Source organism: Saimiri boliviensis, chromosome 20 (genome assembly GCF_048565385.1).
Source record: "Saimiri boliviensis isolate mSaiBol1 chromosome 20, mSaiBol1.pri, whole genome shotgun sequence".
Taxonomy (NCBI): domain Eukaryota; kingdom Metazoa; phylum Chordata; class Mammalia; order Primates; family Cebidae; genus Saimiri; species Saimiri boliviensis.
Window position 1 is genome coordinate 31,571,974 of NC_133468.1, and position 22,523 is coordinate 31,594,496.

At 53.0% G+C, this 22,523-nt stretch overlaps 1 protein-coding gene across 4 annotated transcripts; it reads right to left on the bottom strand.

Moving 5' to 3' along the window:
* TFR2 (transferrin receptor 2) lies at positions 1-22,496 on the bottom strand. Of its 4 annotated transcripts, none has more exons than XM_074390253.1 (19): positions 22,438-22,496; positions 21,480-21,540; positions 20,971-21,196; positions 20,681-20,867; positions 14,181-14,321; positions 13,985-14,096; positions 13,757-13,879; positions 12,867-12,983; positions 12,599-12,738; positions 10,743-10,906; positions 9,170-9,289; positions 8,508-8,590; positions 8,357-8,420; positions 8,191-8,258; positions 8,028-8,104; positions 7,861-7,945; positions 7,548-7,775; positions 7,105-7,245; positions 1-713 (listed from the first exon to the last, which is right to left on the bottom strand). In XM_074390253.1, exons 2-19 carry the CDS (start codon positions 21,510-21,512, stop codon positions 444-446), a joined length of 2,379 nt encoding a protein of 792 aa, XP_074246354.1. In that variant the 5' UTR covers positions 21,513-21,540; positions 22,438-22,496; the 3' UTR covers positions 1-443. The 4 variants fall into 4 exon arrangements, with proteins under 4 accessions (XP_074246354.1, XP_010343019.1, XP_010343018.1 ...); XM_010344717.3 differs by having other exon boundaries at positions 20,971-21,223; XM_010344716.3 differs by lacking the exon at positions 22,438-22,496 and having other exon boundaries at positions 21,480-21,781.
* Positions 22,497-22,523: the final 27 nt, after the last annotated feature.

Here is a 22,523-nt window from a genome sequence, read left to right on the forward strand (position 1 = left end):
TTTATTGACATCAGGTGGTTTATTGACATTGAAATTCTATGCTCCTTCCACCACAGACCACCTGTTGGCCATAAGGCTGTGGTGCCAGCGATCTTTCCCACTAAGAGAGCTGGCCAGGTCCCAGAGCCTAGCAAACCTCCCTGAGTGGTTTCTAGGTATACAGGGCCCCAGAAAGGGGAGGGGGCTGTGATTTACTGAAAGGATGCGGCTGTCTGATTAACTGACAGTATGGCCGTCACATTAGTGTCAGCTACACTGCAGGGTTGGGGTGTGCGGATATCTGTTCTAGGATCTGGGCCCCATGGAGAGATGTGTAGGGGTAGTGAGAAGTCGATCAGCAATAAGACGTGGACTCTGAGCCACCTCCCTGACCCTGAATCATTCAAGCGAGGAGCAGAGGCGTTCCCGACAAGGGGACGGGGCATGTGAGGGTCTCCAGGGCCTCAGAAGTTGTTATCAATGTTCCAAACGTCCCCACTGAGCGCATTGGCCGCCCCCTGTAGCGTCCAGGTGAGCAGGGCTAGCTGCCGCCGGAAGCGGCTCTCCTGGAAGCCGGCGGCGGAGGGGGCCCCGGGGGTCCGGGAGCTGTTGGAGCGCAGCAGCCGTAGGTGGTCCAGCAGGGCGCCCAGCGTGTGGTCTCCGCGGCCCAAGAAGATGTGGCGGAACGGGGAGTCGGCCGGCGACACGTACTGGGAAAGGAAGTAGAACTCCACCTGCTCAGAGAGGGGGATCAGGTCAGGGTGCGGCGGTGGGGGGGCTCTGGCTCGGGAGCAAATGCCTGGATCATCCTTGGCGCCCACCGGCCTTTTTCTTTCTTTTCTTTTCTTTCTTTCTTTTTTTTTTTTTTTTTTTTTTGATACAGAGTCTCGCTGTGTCACCCTGGCTGGAGTGCAGTGGCATAATCTCGGCTCACTGCAACCTCTGCCTCCCGGGTTCAGGCGATTCTCAGCTTCCCAAGTAGCTGGGACTACAGGCGCGTGCCACCACACCCGACTAATTTTTGCATTTTTAGTAGAGACCGTGTTTCACCATGTTGGCCAGAATGGTCTCGATCTGTTGGCCTCGTGATACGCCCGCCTACAGGCGATTTTCTAATCCACCTTGAGACCGACTGCCTACTCAATAAACACGAGTTGAAGCTCCCTGAAGTCCCACCTCCCTTTGGTTGCCCAATCAGGAATAGCTATCCTGTGACGTCATGAGTAGCTGGGTAGGATACGTTAACCAGCTGTGCTCTTTTGTTTTTCTTTTCGTGTTTGCTTTATTTGCATAATTACTAATCCGGTAACAAAACAGCACCAGCTATACTTCTTCTTCTTTTTTTCTTTTTTTTTTGAGACAGTGTCTCGCTCTGTCGCCCAGGCTGGAGAGCAGTGGTGTAATCATGGCTCACTGCAACCTCCACCTCCAGGGTGCAAGCGATTCTCTGCCTCAGCCTCCCAAGTAGCTGGTGCACAGACGTGCACCACCACGCTCAGCTAATTTTTGTATTTTTAGTAGAGACGGGATTTCACCATGTTGCCCAGGCTGGTCTCAAACTCCCAACCTCAGGTGATCCACCTGCCTCAGCCTCCCAACGTGCTGGGATTCCAGGCATGAGCCACCGCACCCGGCCTCCCCTTCTTTCTATGTCTAGAATCCGCAAGCCTGCATCTAGGTCTCCTGAGTCTTCCTTCCTCACCCATTCAGAGATGCCCAAAGCCTCAAAGAACAATCTACTGCCCTGCTATTCCTCTTCTTAACACCAGACCTCCCTACACCGAGTCATTCTCCTCCCCCTCTGCCAGTGTCCACAGCCCAGAGACAAAGGTCAGAGGACAGCCCGTCCTCATGAAGAGCCTGGTTCTCTTCCTTCTGACGCAGCTGCTGTTCCTTCTTTCCTGAGACAGCTTTGCTCCTGACCTAGTTTCCTCCCTCCTTTCTGCCAGCCTCTCTGATTTCTTCTGCATCCACCTGTGGGCAGTCTCAACGTTCCCCCTCCCTCTTCTCAGTACCTATTAAATTATCATTGCCTGGGCACCACCCCAGTAAAATCAAAATCTCTAGGGTTAGTCAGATGCTCACTTCTTTTTAGAGACAAGTTCTCACTGTCACCCAGGCTGGAGTGCAGTGGTGCAATAGCAGCTCACTGCAGCCCACACCCCTGAGGTCAAGTGATCCTCCTGCCTCAGCCTCCTGAGTAGCTAGGAGTGCAGGCACGTGCCACCATGCCCAGCTAATTTGCAGATGCTCACATCTTTTTAAGGCCTCCATCATTCACTCACAGAGCTCATCTGGGCTCCTGATGTCAACAGGACCTCTTCAGGGACAGATGCCAAATCTCCTTACCCAATGACCCACTGGATTCCTGTCCTCCAGCCATCTGGACCTCCCTGCTGGGTGTGGGAGCACCTGGACATGTCAGTACCAATCTCTTCCCAAGCCTAGGCTTTGGGCCCACACTCATGAGGCCCATGACCTTCCACAGGTGCCAAGCTCTCATCCTCAAAGGGCAGTGAGCATGGGGTGAGTAGAGGCTTTGAGGGCAGACTACCTGGCCTCTAATTTCGGCCCTTCCACTTATTAACTATATGATTTCAGGTAAATTACTTAGCCTTTCCTGGCCCCAGTTTCTGCAGATAATATAGCAACCTCACAGTGCTGGGGGGAGTCCTATCAGAGCAAATGAAGTAAGTTCCCTAGCACGTGGTAGCCTTCTATAATGGCAACTGTGGCTGGGCACAGTGGCTCATGCCTGTAATCCCAGCATTTTGGGAGGCTGAGGTGGGTGGATCACCTGAGGTTAGGAGTTCAAGACCAGCCTGGGCAACATGGTGAAAACCTGTCTCTACTAAAAATACAAAATATTTCGCCAAGGTGTGGTGGTGTGCCCCTGTAGTCCCAGCTACTCGGGAGGCTGAGGCACAAGAATTGCTTAAACTTGAGAGGCAGGGGTTGCAGTGAGTCAAGATGGTGCCACTGCACTCCTGCCTGGGCGACAGAGCGAGACTCCATCTCAAAAAAAAAAAAAAAAAAAAAGGCAACTGCCATTTTATTATTCTTCTATGACAACTATCATTATTATTCTCCTCCTCTTCCCTTAAACACACACACACACACACACACACACACACACACACACAAACACACACGGCAACTGTTATTTTATTCTTCTATTCTATGACAACTATCATTATTATTCGCCTCCTCTTCCCTCAACACCAAATCTGTCCATTTCTCTTCCAAATGCCTAACGTTGGTCCAGTCCCCACCTACGAGCCTCTGCTGCTACCTGCCACTCTCAAGACATTTGCAATCTGACTAAAATCACTCCTAAAATCTCCACTTTGTTATCGAGCACAGTAGCTCATTGCATGTAATCCCAGCACTTTGGGAGGCCAAAGGTAGGAGGGTCACTTGAGCTCAAGAGTTTGAGACCAGCTTGGGGAACATAGGGAGACCCTTGTCTCTACGAAAATAAAAATAAAAAATTAGTTGGGTGTGGTGCTGTGTGCCTATAGTCCCAGCTACTCAGGAGGCCAAGGTAGAAGGATCACTTGAGCCCAGGAGTTCAATACCATTCTGGGCAACACAGTGAGACCCCAGTTCAAAAACAGAAACTCCCAGCCAGGCACAGTGACTCATGCCTGTAATCCCAGCACTTTGAGAGGCTGAGGTGAGCAGATCAGTTGAAGTCAGGAGTTTGAGACCAGCCTGGCCAACATGATGAAACCTCTTCTCTACCAAAAAAAAAAAAAAAAAAAAAAAAAAAAAAAAAAAAAAAAAAAAATTAGCCAGGCATGGTTGTGGGCGCCTATAGTCTCAGCTACTCAGGAAGCTGAAATGGGAGAATCACTTGAACCCGACAGGCAGAGGTTGCAGTGAGCCTGAATCGCACCACTGTACTCCAGTCTGGGTGACAGTGAGACCCTGTCTCCAAAAATAAATAAATAAAAATAAAAACTCCCCTTTGCTTACATCACCTCTCTGCTCAAAAACCTCCCTAATTTCCTTGATGCCAAGACTCTCTTTTTTTAAAGACGGGGTTTCAACATATTGGTCAGGCTGGTCTCAAACTCCTGACCTCAGGTGATCCGCCTGCCTCAGCCTCCCAAAGAGTTGGGATTACAGGCGTGAGCCACCATGCCCGGATGCCAAGACTCTTAACATCCAAACTTCTAATGCTGGTGTTCAAGGCTCCCCCTGGCTGATTGATAACCCCCTTTGGTGCTCTCCTCCCCTCTGCCTCTCCATGGGGCCCCTATTCTGGCTCTACTGGTCCACACCCTGCTTCCAAGTAAAACCAGACTGATTTCACTACCACACCCGAATTCTGGGTCTCTCCACCCTGAAATGTCCTCTTTACTTTGCATTAACCCATGTCCTGCCTGTTCTTTAAGATCCAAGTCACAATCTAAAGCCGAGGTCAGCCAACTTTTTCTGTAAAATGCCAGTTAGTAAATATTTCAGGCTTTACCGGCCATGCTGCTTTTATTACTACTTAATGCTGCTATTACACAAAAGCAGCCATAGAGAGCATGAAAACCAATTAACATGGCTCTGTTCCAATAAAACTTAATTTACAAAAACAGGCAGCAGCCAAGTATGGTGGCTCAAGTCTGTAGTCCCAGCACTTTGGGAGGCCAAGACGGGCAGATCACGAAGTCAGGAGTTTGAGACCAGCCTGGCCAGCATGGTGAAACTGTGTCTTTACCAAAAATACAAAAAATTAGCTGGGTATGGTGGCACACACCTGTAGTCCCAGCTACTTAGGAGGCTGAGGCCAGAGAATTGCTTGAACCTGGCAGGTGAAGGTTGCATTGAGCTGAGCCACTGCACTCCAGTCTGGGCGACATAGCAAGACTCCGTCTCAACAAAACAAAACAAAACAAAACAAAACAACAGGCAGCAAAGCCTCATGCCTGTAATTCCAGCACTTTGGGAAGCTGAGGTGGGAAAGTCGCTTCAGCCCAGGATTTCAAGACCAGTCTGGACAATGTAATGAGATCCCATCTCTACAAAAAATTTAAAAATCAGCCAAGTGTGGTGGTGTGTCCTCATAGTCCCAGCTACTTGGGAGGCTGAGGTGAGGTGAGAGGATTGCTTGAGCTTGGGAAGTGGAGGTTGCAGTGAGCCCAGATTGTGCTACTGCACTCCAGCCTGGGCAACAGAGCGAGACCCTGTCCAAAAAAAAAAAAAAAAAAAAAAAAAGAAAAGAAAAGAAAAAAGAAAGAAAATAAAAGAAAAAACAAAAACAAACGAACAAGTTTGAATTTGGCCCATGGGCATTAGTTCACCTCTGCTCTACAGCCACAAAATTCACCGGGTCTGGCCCAACCCTGCATTGCAGGCTCTGAAGTCCCGAGTCTTTCCCTCTCCATCCCTGAGCCTGAGTCATGCGTCTTACACACAGGCCCCTTTTATCCCTGGTGGGGACAGGGGTATGGCAACTTTGAAAGTGTCTTTTTATATTCTGGACCCTGACTGACATAGCTGAGGTTAAACCAAGATCCGTGAATGAGAATGAACGGTGCCCAACCTATTGCCTCACCCCAGTCACCCGTGTCGCAGTAGAGAAGACAAAGGGAAAAGGAGAATGAAAGGGGAAAGTGAAACAAGAAGGAGCCGGGCACGGTGGCTCAAGCCTGTAATCCCAGCACTTTGGGAGGCCGAGGCGGGTGGATCACGAGGTCGAGAGATCGAGACCATCCTGGTCAACATGGTGAAACCCCATCTCTACCAAAAATACAAAAAAATCAGCTGGGCATGGTGGCGTGTGCCTGTAATCCCAGCTACTCAGGAGGCTGAGGCAGGAGAATTGCCTGAACCCAGGAGGCGGAGGTTGCGGTGAGCCGAGATCGCGCCATTGCACTCCAGCCTGGGTAACAAGAGCGAAACTCCATCTCAAAAAAAAAAAAAAAAAAAAAAAAAAAAAGAGAGAGAAACAAGAAGGACAGGAGAAGGCCGGGTGCAGTGGCTCACGCCTGTAATACCAGCAATTTGGGAGGCCAAGGCGAGAGGATCACTTGAGCCTAGGAGTTTTGAGACCAGCCTGGGCAACATGGAAAACACTGTCTCTACAAAAAATACAAAAATTAGCCAGGTGAGGTGGCACATGCCTGTACTCCCAGCTACTAGGGAGGTTGAGGTGGGAGGCTGGCTTGAGCCCAGGAGGTGGAAGCTGCAGTGAGCAGAGATGGAGCCACGGCACTCTAGGTGAGGGAGGAAAAGCAAGAGCAACAGGTTTGGAAACAGAAAGAAGGAATGGGTAATACCAAGGAGGATAGGCAGAGGGCGCAAGCAGGAAAATGAGAGGAGGAGGAAGAACAGGAGCCTCAGTCTAAGGGATAACCGTGCTCACTCTGAAAGCCATGAGTCTGTGTGCACACGTGGCTGTGTATACACTGCAGTTCCCAGCTCATCCCACACTCACTGAGGACGATCTTGTTTACTATTTTGCCCTGCAGACCTTTCCCCATGGCCACAGTCCCTACTCAACCATTTCCTGAGATCAAAGGGTTGAGGGGTAGAGTTCTTGGAGTGAGGAAATGGAAGGAAGAGGAGTTGGAACTGGAGGTGGGGTGCGGGCTACAGCTGCAAAGATTTCAAAGCTAAGCAGAAAGGATTGGTGAGGGAATAAGCTCCTGTTTTTCATGCGACACCCCTTCCAGGCAGCCTTTCTAGATTTCACCCATTTAATTACCAGAAGGAAATAACTTCTTTATACTCTGAATATCTTTAGCCTTTTGCACTTCCCAGGCTGTAACCTTGTATGGTGGACCAGTGTGGACATGCTTTTTCTTTCCAGAAGGGTTGGGGAGGCAGTGGGAGCTATAGGAGGGGAGCCAGCAGGGAGGGGTGGAGGAGGGTGGGTTGTCCCAGTTCTGCCAGGTGTAAGCCAGGTGACTATGGCCAAGGGGCTGGCCTTCCCTGTCCATTTCATCACTTTGATCACTCGGGTCCTCCAGCCTGACCAATCTATGAGCATCGTGTGTCCAGGACCGGGAAGAGAGCACCCAGAGGACTGGGACTGTGTAGGCGGGGAGAGAGAGGAGAGCGCAGGTGGGGCCAGGGCCGAGGAGCAGATCCCCAGGGTGAGGTGGGGTACCAGGGGCGGGGCCTCACCCGCATGATGCGCACGTTGTACATGCGTGTCAGTCGCTCGTCTCTTTCCTCTGAGCTGTAGATCTCCTGCCGCAGCTTCTCCGCCGCCCGGATGTAGTCCCCCCGTGCCGAGTACACCCACTGCAGGGTCAGCCCGCGGGCCTGGGGGCAAAGGCGCAGGCTGGGGCCAGTGGCAGGGGCCAGGACCCCCGCCTACTATGGGGACAAGGGCCCTGCCTAGAAGACCCTGCACCTGCCAGGTTGGGAGATGGCACGTGTTGGGGGCTTGGGAGGGTACCAGCTGGATCTTGGGGGCTTAGGAGACTGGAGGCAGGGGGGTCAAAGGGCTGGATTGCCAGAGAGGACCCAGATCTCAGGGATTTTGGAGAGAAGGGGCCGGACCCCCTGGCCTGGGCAGCAACCCCCCACTCCCAGAGGCCAAGAGCCGGGTGGGCCTCTTGAACCTTGAGTTCCCCAGAGAACTCGTTGAGGTTCCCGATGTGCCTGAGGACGACGTCCCCGTAGCGGCCAAAGTCAAGGGGCAGCAGGCGATCGTGGCTGAGCCGGATGAGGAGCTGTCCTGCGAGCTGGGCCACAGCCTGGGCCACTGCGGGCAGGCGGCCTTGCAGCACCTCGTGCAGTTTCTCGTAAGTGTCCTCCTTTGTGTGCAGGAATGGGTAGGCCTGGTCCTCCTGCCGGGACAGGGTTGGCGCTGGGGCGAGGACAGACAGGCTAAGGGACTAGCGCTGTGTCTGGGGCAGGAGGAGGACGTCTCACCTCCATGAAGGAGAACTCAACAGCAGGGACCCCGGCAAAGGCGGTAAAAGAATAGGCACTGCTGTCCATGGGTAGGGGCCGAATCCTGGGGGCAGACGGATTGGAGGGATCTGTGGGTTCAGGCTCACCCATATCCCTCCCCAACTCTCCTCATCCCCGCAACTTACACCTCAGCATCCCAGATGGGATTGGTGAACACCACCTGTTCATAGAGCGTCTGCCCGCTGTGGTTGGGTGAATCCACCTGGGGGCAGGGTGGGAGGCACTGGTCAGGCTCTGCTCCTCCCCCTACTCACTCCATTGCACCCCCGACTCCTGGAGTGCTCTTGCCTGCTTCAGGACACTCTCAATGAGGCTGGTCAGAAGGGGGCTGGTCTTGGCATGAAACTTGTCATCCCCTGGAAAAAGGGGAAGGGAGGAATGGCAGGCTCAGGGCTTAGCCCCAGAGGCAAGGGTGGACCCCAGGGGACCAGGTGGTGGCACTGCCCCGGCTCACCCAGCACTGCGTTGTCCAGGCTCACGTAGACTACAGCTTTGAGGTGCAGCACGCTGAGGTAGCCCTGCGGGTGGGTGACCAGGGTGGAGTAAGAACCCCCCGCCCTCACCTCTCCCCACTGCCTAACGACCTGCCCGGGACCCCACGTCACCTCTAGCCACTCCATGGAGCCCACACTCCCAAAGTCACCGCCATCCCAGCTGATGAAGAGGAGACTTCTGCGGGGCCGGAAGCCTGGGGACAGAGGGGAAGGAGGACAGGCTCAGCAGGGGCCAAGCAAAGACCCCCCGCCTTGTCTTCTTCTGCCCTGGTCCCCCAGAGTCTCTGCTCCTCTTTCTCTCTCCCTCTCTGAGACAGGGTCTGGCTCTCTCACCCAGGCTGGAATGCAGTGGTGCAATCACAGCTCAGTGCAGCCGTGACCTCTCAGGCTCAAGCAATCCTCCTGCCTCAGCCTCCCATGTAGTTGGGATTACAGGTACTCTCCACCAGGCCCAGCTAATTTTTGTATTTTTAGTAAAGACGGGGTTTCACCATGTTGGCCAGGCTGGTCTACAACTCCTGACCTCAGGTGATCCGCTGGCCTCGGCCTCCCAAAGCACTGGGATTACAGGCATGAGCCACTGCACACGGCATTACTTTCATTTTTAGGTGGGGAAATAGAGGTGAAGTGACTGGCCCAGGGCCACTCAGGTTCCATGTGGATGCCGAGTCCAAGTGACCACTCTTCAGTCTGTTCCTCACTGCCTCTCTGCCCTATCCTCCTCGGGCTACAGGGCCAACACTGCCTAGCCCAGGCCCAGGCCCTGACCTTACCGTTGTTCACCATGGAGGCAAAGGTCCGGACCAGCTCCAGGAGTATGGCTGTCCCCACAGCAGATTTAGCTGCTCCTGGGCCCCACGCATCCCTCTGGGCTCCGATGACAACGTAGTGATCTGGGGAGGGGATGTTTGGGGCCCACTTCTGACACTGGCAGTCCCCAGAGTCTCCCCCCTGCACCCTGGGGCAGCCTCCATCAGCCTCTATCTCTCAGCCCTTCACACTGGGGCAGCCCCACCCCTGCAGTCCCTCCTGTCCCTAAAGAGAGCTCCCCTCCCCATGTGGCTCTCCCTGGATGATGTGCTCCTTCAGCTAGGTGCCTGGGGTCATTCTGGACTTACAGGGTTTCTGACACTCCGGCTGGAGTGTGCAGCGGTGCGTTCATAGCTCACTGCAGCCTCAAACTCCCCGGCTCAAGCCATCCTTTTGCCTCAGCCTTCCAAGTAGCTGGGACCACAGATGTGTGGCACAATATTTGGCTAATTTCTTTGATTTTTAAATTTTTTGTAGAGACAGAGTCTTGCTATGTTGCACCATCTGTCAATTACCTACTTTGATTCCCCACTGCCATTCATGTCTAGCTATGCTTGAAAAAGGGCCGTTTATCCATCTATCTAAGCTGATCTCTCTCTCTCATGCTTGAGTTTCTTTCTCTTTTTTTTTTTTTTTTTTTTTTTTTTTTGAGACGGAGTTTCGCTCTTGTTACCCAGGCTGGAGTGCAATGGCACGATCTCGGCTCACCACAACCTCCGCCTCCTGGGTTCAGGCAATTCTCCTGCCTCAGCCTCCTGAGTAGCTGGGATTACAGGCACGCGCCACCATGCCCAGCTAATTTTTTGTATTTTGAGTAGAGACGGGGTTTCACCATGTTGACCAGGATGGTCTCGATCTCTCGACCTCGTGATCCACCTGCCTCGGCCTCCCAAAGTGCTGGGATTACAGGCTTGAGCCACCGCGCCCGGCCCTTTTTTTTTTTTTTTTTTTTTTTTTGAGACTAAGTCTTGCTCTGTTGCCCAGGCTGAAGTGCAATGGTATGATCTTGGCTCACTGCAACCTCCACCTCCCGGGTTGAAGCAAGTCTCCTGTCTATATCTCCCGAGTAGCTGGGATTACAGGCATGTGGCACTACACCCACTAATTTTTGTATTTTTAGTAGAGACGCAGTTTCTCATGTTGACCAAGCTGTTCTCAAACTCCTGACCTCAAATGATCTATCTGTCTCGGCCTCCCAAAGTGCTGGGATTACAGGTGTGAGCCACCACTCCAGGCCAATGCTTGAGTTTCTATTACAACACCATCCAATTTAGGCTTGCTTAGTTCCAGTGCTGGGGAACTCACTGCTGGGTAACAACCCCCTTGCGTCACTGGAAGGCTGGAAGATGAGGTCTCTTCACTGCTGCCACCATCAGACCCAGTTCAGCCTCAACTTGCCAGCCTCCCTCCTCTGGGCACCACTCCTGTCCCTTCTCTGGGGCCTCCTGCATGAGCCTTCTGTCTTCCCAGTGTATATGGGCAAAAATTCCTCCCCATCCACCACAAGCTGTGAGTGATACTGGACACACAGCCCACCTGGCTCTGAGCGGCCTTCAATGCAGCCAAAGATGTTGTTGATGGGGGTGGAGGTCCTGTGGTTGTTGACCTCTAGCCGCATGCCTGGCCCAGGGCCCAGGTGATAAGGGGCGCCTAGGAGGCGCCCCTGCCATTCCTGGGAGGCCACAGGGCCTTTGAGCTTCCTGGAGATAAGGCAGATAGAAAGAGTTAGAAGTTGCAGAGAGACCCAGAAGAGCCCAAATCACTCTCTTCCTTCTTTCTTTCCCTCCCACCATTTCTGGCTCCAGATCGCTGCCTCTGCACCCCCTGCCTAGGTGGGGCAGTGCAGTCAGAGCTGCCTTGGACGGCTGTGCTGGTTGTGTACTGCTCAAAGGTTCTCAGCTGAGGTAGGTGTGCAATCCGGTCACCAGGCAGTGGACCCTGGAGAGAGCCTGTGTCCACCCGGAAGAGTCACTTTTTTTTTTTTTTTTTTTTTTGAGATGGATTCTCACTCTGTCGCCCAGGCTGGAGTGCAGTGGCTGAATCTTAGCTCACTGCAACCTCTGCCTCCTGGGTTCAAGCAATTCTCCTGCCTCAGCCTCCCAAGTTGCTGGGACTACAAGCACCCGCCACCATGCACAGCTAATTTTTGTATTTTTAGTATAGACAGGGTTTCACCGTGTTAGCCAAGATGGTCTTGATCTCCTGACCTTGTGATCTACCCGTCTCGGCCTCCCAAAGTGTTGGGATTACAGGCGTGAGCCACTGTGCCGGCCTTTTTTTTTTTTTTTTTTTAAATACAGAGTCTTGTTCTGTTGCCAGGTGCCAGGCTGGAGTGCAGTGGCGGAATCCCTGCTCACTGCAACCTCCTCCTCCTGGGTTCAAGCAATTCTCCTGCCTCAGCCTCCCCAGTGGCCAGGACTACAGGAGCATGCCACCACACCCAGCTAATTTTTGTATTTTTTAGTAGAGACGGAGTTTCACCATGTTGGCCAGGATGGTCTTGATCTCTTGACCTCATGATCCACCTGCCTCGGTCTCCCAAAGTGTCAGGATTACAGGCGTTAGCCACGGTGCCCGACCCCCGCCTTTTTTTAAGACAGGGTCTCGGCCAGGCAGGTGGCTTCCACCTGCAATCCCAGCACTTTGGGAGGCTGAGATGGGCGGATCATGAAGTCAGAAATTCAAAACCAGTCTGACCAACATGGTGAAACCCCGTCTCTACCAAAAATACAAAAATTAGGCTGGGCGAAGTGACTCACCCCTGTAATCCCAGCACTTTGGAAGGCCAAAGCGGGCAGATCACGAAGTCAGGAGATTGACCCCATCCTGGCCAACATGGTGAAACCCTGTCTCTACTAAAATATAAAAAATTAGCCAGGTGTGGTGTCTTGCGCCTGTAGTCCCAGCTACTTGGGAGGCTGAGGCAGGGGAATTGCTTCAATTGGGAGGTGGAAGTTGCAGTGAGCCGAGATCACACCACTGTACTCCATCCCAGTGACAGAGCAAGACTCCATCTCAAAACAAAATAAAACAAAAATTAGCTGGCCGTGGTGGCACACACCTGTGGTCCTAGCTACTTGGGAGGCTGAGGCAGGAGAATCACTTGAACCTGGGAGGTGGAGGTTGCAGTAAGTTGAGATGGACCCACTGTACTCCAGCCTGGGTGAGAGAGCAAGACTCTGTCTCAAGGGAAAAAACAAACAAACAAACAAAAAAAAACGAGTCAGGGTCTCTCTCTGTCTCCCACGCTGGAGTGCAGTGGTGTGATCATGGCTCACTGCAGCCTTAAACAAGAGTCACCTTTTTCTAGTTCGCCCACAGGCACCCTGGGGCCTAGCTGCAGCCTCCCTCTCTCCGCCTCCTCTTCTCCTGGTCCCCAACACTCCCCTCACCTCAGCAGGCAGGACGCAATGTCTGCACTGATGGGCTGGGCTGGGATGCTGGGAAGGCCTGATGATGCGGCTGGAGGGAACTGGGTTTGATTGAAGGAAGGGAAGCCAGGCGTGTAGGGGTCTCCGGTTCCCAGGTGCACCTTTGGGGAAAGTGATGCCCATATGAAGCTGCAAGCTGGGCTTCCAGGAAAAACGTGCCAGCCCCAACTGAGCAAGATGGTGTGACCCTGGGACCTGGGAATGGCATGGCCAGCCTCCCCGGACTCACATGTCCATACACAGCCTGCTGGCTGGACAGGCTCGGCTTGTGTGGGTCCTGGGAGAAGTCCGCTGGCTCCGGGTATATGAGCACTCCTTGAGCCCCGAAATCCTGAGCATTGGTCACCTGGGGAGGAAAGTGACTAGAGGACTCCTCCCAGAAAAAAACCCGATTCATTAAGGGCAGGAGAAACCGGGAAAAGTGAAATGGCAAGTCCTTTGCTTGCAACTGTCCATCCCACAGAGAGGGTGTGGGGGCACCACCTGGCCTGTTTCTTCCCAACCTCAGCAGCTCCTGGGCAGCCCTCAAACCCCACAGGGCCCCATGGTACCCCATGTTTCTGTTCCCTTCCCCATCTGATTTCCCCCAACCTCCAATTTGTTCCCAGCCAACCTCTTCCTATCTTCCTTCCTTCCTTCCTTCTTCTCTCCCTCCCTTCCTCCCTGCTTGTCTCCCTTCTCTCTTTCTCTTCTTCTTCTTTTTTTTTCTTTTTGAGATAGATCTCTGTTTGTTGCCCAGGCTGGAGTGCAGTGGTTCGATCATAGCTCACTGCAGCCTGGAACTCCTGGGCTCAAGTAATCCTCCCACCTGAGCCTCTGGAGTAGCTGGGACCACAGGTGCATGCCATCTGCCCAACTAACTTAATTTTTTTTTTTTTTAAATTAGTAGAGGGGTGATCTCACCACGCTACCCTTTAACTCCTGGCCTCAGGCGATCCTCCTGTTTTGGACTCCAAGTTGGGGGATTGCGGGTGAGAGCCTTTGTGCTTAGCTTATATTTTCTTACCATCCACAGGGTTCTTTCCTGTCTTCCTCTCACAGCCCCCTGGACGATTCCCACTGGCAGTTCGACTCTCCGGTTCCCCAGCCCACGCCCTCCCTCTATCCAGGGGCACCTACCTTCTGGGCAAAGCTGATCAGCCCCACGCGCACCAGCAGCAGGCGGCCCGCCGGGTTCACGCCCCTGGCCCGCAGCTCCTGCAGGTCTTCAGGCCGCCCGTAGTGGGCGTACACCAGCTCTCCCTAGGGACACGAGGACGGTGGGGTGCACTCCTCGCGTCCGTCCTCCAAGACCCAGGAAAGGGCTCATGCCTCGCCTCACCCTAGGAGCAGGCAGGGGGCGCTCACCGTGACGTTGCCGATGGCGCTGTAGGGGCAGTAGACGTCGGGGTCCTCCAGCGGCAGCTGCTCTCCGACCTTCCCGGCCTCATCGACCCAGTGCAGGGTGTTGGGGTGAGCACTGAGGAGCGGGGCTGGTGAGCACCCCAAGCCGCGCCCCCCGTCCCGCGAGGCCCCCGCGCTGCCCGCCCGCGCGCGCACTCACGGGTCCGGGAACTGCAGCCCGACGTAGTGCGTGTCGGTCCACACGTGGTCCAGCTTCTGGCGGGAGAACGCCACGCGGATGTCCTGAGTCAGAGCGGCCATCCCGGCCGAGCCTGCCACCCGTTCCCGAAGGCTGGTTTGCCTGAGTGGGAAGAGGTGGAGATTTTTCTGGGTGCTCCCCCCAAAAAAGGATACCAAACACCTGGGGTCGCCCGCGGCAGGGGCAGCTTGCTCCCCATGGCCTTTTTTTTTTTTTTTTGAGACAGAGTCTCGCTTTGTCGCCCAGGCTGGAGTGCAGTGGCTCAATCTCAGCTCACTGCAACCTCTGCCTCCCAGGTTCAAGCGATTCTCCTTCGCCGGCCTCCCGCGTAGCTGGGATTACAGGCACGTGCCACCACGCCCGGCTAATTTTTGTATTTTTAATAGAGACAGGGTTTCACCATGACACCAGGCTGGTGTCAAACTCCTGACCTCAGGTGATCCACCCGTCTCGGCCTCCCAAAGTGCTAGAAATATGGGCCTGAGCCACCGTGCTCTGCCCTCTGTGGATTCATTTTCTCCCATCACCACCAGGGCGGTGCCCGAGGGTCTCAGGATCTCCCTCTGCTTAAAACCTGAGTTTGCAATGCTAGGGGTCCTTCCCATCATCCTGTAGGTTCTTCCTGGCTCAAACCAAACTCTCTCCCCCAACCCCATTCCCCCGACATCAACACACACACACATCAGGCACCCAAACACTTTTCTTCCAAAGAGCTAAGTGGGCAGGCAGCAGACCCTCCCCATCTCCCCCATCCTCCACGTGGGCCTCCTGGAGACACTTTACACCAAGGTACCCAGGGGAATCACTGGTTCCTGGGCTCAAGCCATCCTCCCGCCTCAGCCTCCTGGGCAGCTGGGGCTATAGGTGTATGCCACCAACTGGTGATGTTTTAAAATGTTTTTTTGTGGAGAGGAAGTCTCCATGTATTGCCCAAGCGGGTCTTGAACTCCTGGCCTGAAGCGATTCTCCTGCCTTGGCCTCTCAAAGTGCTGGCACTACAGGCATGAACCACAGTGACCTGCCCTACATATGTATTAAAGGCACATATCAAGAGCGTGAGATGAGGTGCTTATAGGGAGGGGAGTGGGGAGGATCACTCAGAGATGACAGGGAAATTAAATGGGAAAGGAAGGTACTTTCACTGTACTATAGTCTCAGGAGTATGATCAACTCCATTCTTTACACCCAACCTTAAAAAAAAAAAAAATCCCCCCAATCTAATAATGATTCTCTATTGTTCAAAACACTTCAGGCCTCTCTTTTTCCTCTTAGAATGAAATACAAGTGGCCAGGCACAGTGGGTGGCTCACGCCTGTAATCCCAGCACTTTGGGAAGCTGAGGCTGGCAGATCATGAGGTCAAGAGATCGAGACCATCCTGGCCAACCTGAGGAAACACCGTCTCTACTAAAAATACAAAAATTAGCAGAGTGTGGTGGCACGTGCCTGTAATCCTAGCTACTCAGGAGGCTGAGGCAGGAGAATCGCTTGAACCTGGGAGGCGGAGATTGCAGTGAGCCAAGATCACACCACTGCACTCCAGCGTGGCAACAGAGCAAGAGTCCATCCCCGCCCCCCTCCAAAAAAGAGAATGAAATTCAAAATAGTTTAAGTAGCCAGTAAGGCCCTGTAGAGCCTGAGCTATATCCACCTCACAGGCCACATGGACCATCTTTCCCTTCCTCCAAGAGACTACCATCTTCACATTTCAGACCCTTTGCAAGTGGTGACTCCTGGCCTGAATGCTTTTCCTCAGTCTCTTTGCCTGGCAGACTACTCATCCCGTCAGTCTTGACTTGTCAGTTCCTCAAGGAAGCCTTCCCTGAACTACAATCTAAAGCAGGCCCTCTGGTTATAGTCTTTCCATGTACCCTTTTTTTCTTTTCTTTTCTTCTCCCTTCCCTCCCCTCCCCTCCCTCTCTCCTTCCTTTCCTTCCTGTGTCTTTCTTTCTTTCTTTTCTTTCTCTCTCTTTTTGTTTTTGGACGGAGTCTTCCTCTGTTGCCCAGGCTGGAATGAAGTGCTGCAATCTCAGCTCACTGCAACCTCTTCCTCCTGGGTTCAAGTGATCAAGTGATTCTCCTGCCTCAGCCTCCCAAGTAGCTGGGACAACAGGTGTCCACCACCATCCTCAGCTAGTTTTTCTACTTTTTTTTTTGTTTTGTTTTGTTTTTTTTGTTGTTGTTTTTTTGTTTTTTTTTTGAGACGGAGTTTCGCTCTTGTTACCCAGGCTGGAGTGCAATGGCGCGATCTCGGCTCACCGCAACCTCCGCCTCCTGGGTTCAGGCAATTCTCCGGCCTCAGCCTCCTGAGTAGCTTGGATTACAGGCATATGCCACCATGCCCAGCTACTTTTTTTTGTATTTTTAGTAGAGACGGGGTTTCACCATGTTGACCAGGATGGTCTCGATCTCTTGACCTCATGATCCACCCGCCTCGGCCTCCCAAAGTGCTGGGATTACGGGCTTGAGCCACCACGCCCGGCATTTTTTTTTTTTTTTTTTTTTAAGTAGAGATGGTTTCACTGTGTTAACCAGGCTGATCTGCAACTCTGGGCCTCAGGCGATCTGCCCACCTCAGCTTCCCCAAATCCTGGGATTACAGGTGTGAGCCACGGTGCCTGGACCCTTTTTTCTTTTCTTTTTTTAGAGATAGGGACTTGCTCTGTCACCCAGCCTAGAGTGCAGTGGCATGACCATAGCTCGCTGCATGCAACCTTCAACTCCTGAGCTCAAGTCATCCTCCTGCCTCGGCCTCCTGGATAGCCAGGACTCTAGGCAATGCACCATCACACCAGGCTAATTTTTTATTTTTATTTTTTTAAATTATTATTATTATTATTTTTGACATGCAGTTTCAATCTTGTTGCCCAAGCTGGAGTGCAATGGCACAATCTCATCTCACTGCAACCTCCACCTCCCAGGTTCAAGTGATTCTCCTACCTCAGCCTGCTGAGTAGCTGGGATTATAGGCACCTGCCACCATGACCAGCTAATTTTTTTGGGATTTTTAGTAGAGACGGGGTTTCACCATGTTGACCAGGATGGTCTCGATCTCTTGACCTCGTGATCCACCCGCCTCGGCCTCCCAAAGTGCTGGGATTACAGGCTTGAGCCACCGCGCCCAGCCCAAAAAAATAATTTTCAAAAAAGAAAAAAGAAAAATTAGCTGGGAGTGGTGGCACCTGCCTGTAGTCCCAGCTACTTGGGAGGCTGAGATGGGAGAATCACCTGAGCCTGGGAAATCGAGGCTGCAATGAGCACAGATTGCCTTACTGCATTCTAGCCTGAATGACAGAGCAAGGCCCCGTCTCAAAAAATATTAATATAATTTAGTTTAAAAGCCCTGAACAGGCTGGGTGTGGTGCCTTATGCCTGTAATCCCAGCATTTTGGGAGGCTGAGGTGGGAGGATTGTTTGAGGCCAGGAGTCTGAGACCACCCTGGACAACATAGGGAGACCTCATTTCTACTAAAACATAAAAAAATTAGGCTGAACTCGGTGGCTTACACTGTAATCCCTGCACTTTAAGTGGGTGGATCACCTGAGGTCAGGAGTTTGAGACCAGCCTGACCAACATAGAGAAACCCTGTCTCTAACAGAAAATTAGCTGGGCGTGGTGGCGGGTGCCTGTAATCTCAACTACTTGTGAGACTGAGGCAGGAGAATCGCTTGAACCTGGGAAGTGGAGTCTGCGTTGAGCCGAGATTGCACCACTGCACTCCAGCCTGGCAACAAGAGTGAAACTCCGTCTCAAATAATAATAATAATAATAACAATTAGTTGGGCACAGTGGCGCACATCAGTAGTCACAGCTACTTAAAAGGCTAAGGCGGGAGGATCACTTGAGTCCAGGAGTTGGAGGCTGCAGTGAGGTACCATCTTGCCACTGTCTGAGTGACAGAGTGAAGCCCTATCTCAAAAAAATAAAGCGCTGGCTGGGAGAGGTGGCTCACATCTGTGATCCCAGCAGTTTGGGAGGCTGAGGCAGGTGAATCACGAGGTTGGGAGTTTGAGAGCCTGGCCAAAATAGTGAAACCCTGTCTCTACTAAAAATACAAACATTAGCTGGGCATGACGGCATATGCCTGTAATCTCAGCTACTTGGGAAGCTGAGGCAGAAGAATTGCTTGAACCCAGGAGGCAGAGGTTGCAGTGAGCTGAGATTGTGCCACTGCACTCCAGCCTGGGTGACAGAGTGAGACTTCATCTAAAATAATAATAGTAATAATAATAAAGCACTGCCGGGCGCGGTGACTCAAGCCTGTAATCCCAGCACTTTGGGAGGCCGAGGCGGGTGGATCACGAGGTCAAGAGATCGAGACCATCCTGGTCAACATAGTGAAACCCCGTCTCTACTAAAAATACAAAAAATTAGCTGGGCATGGTGGCACGTGCCTGTGATCTCAGCTACTCAGGAGGCTGAGGCAGGAGAATTGCCTGAGCCCAGGAGGCGGAGGTTGCGGTGAGCCGAGATCGCGCCATTGCACTCCAGCCTGGGTAACAAGAGCGAAACTCCGTCTCAAAAAAAAAAAAAATAATAATAATAATAATAAAGCACTAAACCTCGCTGATTCCACAGATTTAAGGTCTTTCAGCAGGTGAACCAGCAACATATCAAAAGAGTAATCCTACACCTTGATCAAGGTTGGCGTTGAGCTCATGAAGATAAGGAAATCTATGAACACAAATTACTATATAAACATTAAAGAAGAGGCCAGGCTCAGCGGCTCAGGCCTGTAATCCCAGCACTTTGGGAAGCAGAAGTGGGCAGATCGCTTGAGCTCAGGAGTTGGAGACCAGCCTGGGCAACATGGCGAAACCCTATGTCTACTAAAAATACAAAAATTAGCCAAGCATGACGGTGCACGCCTGTAATCCCAGCTACCTGGGTGGCTGAGGCATGAGAATTGCTTGAACCCAGGAGGCAGAGCCTGTAGTGAGCCAAGATTGCACCACTGCACTCCAGCCTGGGCGACAGAGCAAGACTCTATCTCAAAAAAAAAAAAAAAAAAATATATATATATATATATATATATATATATATATATATAAATTTTTAAAAGTCTCAGTAAGCTAGGAATAGAAGGAAACTTCCTTAAGTCAATTTGAAAAATCTGTTTGAAGCATAGCAAAGTTCGTTTAATCGCAAAGCATTATAAAAGAATTGCTATTAAAGTCAGGACATAGGCAAGGATACTGCTACTGTTAACCTTAAGTTCATGTGCTCTCAGATGCAATAAGAAAAAAAACTTAGAAGGTATAAGCATTGGAAAAGAGACTGTCCATCTCCTACTATCTGTAGCTTAGCTGATTACCTACTTAGAAAAGCCAGGCAAATCCACTGAAAAACTACTCCTGTCTAAAAAGAGCGCTATGGGTGGACCTAGCTTCTGGACAGGTCTGAGCAGCTTCTTCCTAGTAGAAGGCAACTTCAGCAGGATGACAGACACAAGCCTGTGTGTGTCTAGCTAGCATCCTCATGATGCAGATGTGTGTGTGTGTGGCGGGGGTGGGGATGGGGTGGGGGGGTGGTTCTGCACCCACAAAGCATTTGCTTGCTTGTTTTTCTTTTTCTTTTGTTTTTGAGACAGGGTCTTGCTTTCTCTCCCAGGCAGGAGTGCAGTGGTGCGATATTAGCTCACAGAAACCTCTGCCTCCCAAAGTAACTGGGTTATCCTCCCCTGTGAATCTACCAAATAACTGGGACTACAGGTGCTCGCCATCAGGCCCAGCTAATTTTTTTTTTTTTTTTGAGATGGCTTTGTCGCCAGGCTGGAGTACAGTGGCGCAATCTCGGCTCACTGCAACCTCCGTCTCCCAGGTTCAATGAATTCTCCTGCCTCAGCCTCCCGAGGAGCTGGGACTACAGGTGTGCGCCACCACGCCCAGCTACTTTTTACAGTTTTTAGTAGAGACGGGTTTTCATCATGTTGGCCAGGATGGTCTTGATCTCTTGACCTCGTGATCTGCCCGCCTCAGCCTCCCAAAGTGCTGGGATTACAGGTGTGATCCACTGCACCTGGCCTTGTATTTTCTTTAGTATAGACAGGGTTTTGCTGTGTTGCCCAGGCTTGCTTGCTTGTTTTTCTGATTCCCTAGAATGTGCCTTCTCAGAACCCCTCAGCGCGCTCCCTGCTGCTGCCCCAGGTCCAAATCTAGGCACCTGGGTGCAGCATTCAAGGCTTTTCTGGGTCTACTGTTGGATGCTGGACCCCTCTAATCTCGGTCAGTTCCCTCACGTCCCAAATATGCCACCCTCAGAGACCCAGTCTCCTGGAACCTCAGCTCCGAATGCTTGCCACCCTTCCCAGGACCGCTGAACAGGGGGTTCAGGAAGGCAGATGGGGGGACTCAGGAGGGGGACCGAACACCAGCAGCCAGGGCGAGGAGGCAGGGAGGCCCAGTCTGAGCAGATTAGGGGAGGGACACTTGAGGCCAGGATGGGGGCAGGGCCATCCCTACCTGATGGTGTCTTCCAGGCGCCCCTCCCCCAGGAACCGCAGGAACATGGCCCGGAGGTCATTCCAGTACAGTGTGCCCCCGTGGGAATCCAGGCCGGTCTCATAGTTGACATCCTCACTGACCACCAACACGGAGTCCCCGCACGTCTGGCAGGACCCTCGGAAGGCGACATAGCCCAGAAGGAAGGCTGGCGGGTGGCAAGATAGGGATTCTCTTTGTGCCCACCTCTGGACCCCAGAAATCTCCCCCAGCCCAGGCCCTTCACTTTGAGGGAGGGGGAAGTCTCTCACCCCCAGTGAAGATCAGTAGGGCCGTCAGGACCAGGTAGGGGGCAGCCCTCCGTGCTGCTGCCGCCCAGGGAATGAGGTTTGGCTGCCCAGGTCTAGAGCCCAGGGACTCAGGGCCCTTCAACTCCATGGGGCAGAAGTGGGCCAGTGTCTCCGCCCCCTCCTCCCCGTCTTCCTCTTCCTCCTCCAGGCGCCCCTTCCGGGGGCCTTCCACACGCTGGTAGACGGTCTGAGAGGATGTTGGGGACAGTTGTTGCTGTGTAGGCGGGGTGGGCATGAGATTAGGGCAAGAGGACTGGGGGGTGGGGAGGCATCTGGCAATAATGAGGTCAGTGACTTGGGGGTGGGGATGTGGGGGAGGGACTGGGGGGGCTGGTTGGTGGGGACAAGCAGGGGTGGGAAGAGGTGAGGTCAGGACATGGGCCAGGAGGGGCCAGCCTCAGGGGCTTGGGAGGGGGCTGAGGGACTTAGAGAGAAGGCCTAAGGGGTCCTCCCAATCCCACTGGTCTTACCGCTCTCTGGAGTAGACCCCAAAGCCGCTCCATGCTTGCGCCCCCTCCTGATGCCTGCAGGCTGTCCCCCAGCGATAAACCGTTTGTGGGAGCCCCAGAAGGGCCCCTTATCATCCCAGACAGGCAGCCTGAGCCCAGGCTGGTCCTCACCACCCCCAAGGGTCTGGGCACAGTCCTGGCCTGGCCTCAGTCCAGCCTTCCAGATGCGGCCCCCCCAGCCCAGGCCAGAGCACAAGGAGGTGCTCTTCCCTGCCAGTCCCTCCACAGCCCCTCACCTGCCTTCTCCCTGCAAAACAATCAGTTTTTTGACCTTGGGGCGGACTTTGGCCTCCTAGTTCCCATCAGGAGTGGGGGAAGGGGACTGATAGTGGGGGAGGGCAGAGACACTTGAAAGGTGGTTCTCAGACTGCCGATGGCTGCTGGAGAGGTAGGGGCACGGGTGGAAGCACCTGTTCAGATGAGGCCACTGAGTGCTTCCTGATAGGGGTCCTGGGATCAGGGATCTGTGTGGGTCAGGAATCTATGGGTCAGTGGAGAGGAGTGATCATAGTCCCTGCCAAGGTGTGGGCAGAGCTAGGTGACCTTGGACAAAGTTATGGTTCTCCCTGGGCACCGGCACCTGTCTGGTCACCAAAGGACTTGGATTATGTGGGTTTCTACTTCTTTGGGGTCTGAGGCCCTCTGAGAGTCTGATGAAAAGCCACATCACAGGCATAAACTGCTGAACAGGCAAGGGGCGCAGCTTCCCAAGCCCTTCCGAGGGGCCCAGGACAAGTAGCTCTGAAGAGGAGGGTCCAGGGTCCCACCAAGTTCCCCTTTGGGGGTTTCTCCTGGGAAACCTCAGCTCCTACTCAGGTCCAGAGAAGTTCTGAGCTGCTGGGATGCACCAGTGTCCTAGTCCCTGCCCCATGCCTGTCACCACCAAGAGCCCCAGGAAGGAAGGCACAGCGCAGCTCACCTGAGCGCAAGTCCTGGGGTGCTCAGGCGCGCTGCTCCTCTGAGACCCCAGGCCCACGCTGAGGCCCCGCCCACCAAGCCCCACCT

Excerpts from the sequence above, each read along its gene's own strand:
- TFR2 (XM_039460503.2), bottom strand. The coding sequence starts at position 21,593 with ATGATAAGGGGCCCTTCTGGGGCTCCCACAAACGGTTTATCGCTGGGG. Across the intron at positions 13,880-13,984 it reads GCGCCATCGGCAACGTCACG|GGAGAGCTGGTGTACGCCCA; the intron begins GTGAGCGCCCCC and ends TCGTGTCCCTAG. Across the intron at positions 10,907-12,598 it reads ATTGCGTCCTGCCTGCTGAG|GAAGCTCAAAGGCCCTGTGG; the intron begins GTGAGGGGAGTG and ends CCTTATCTCCAG.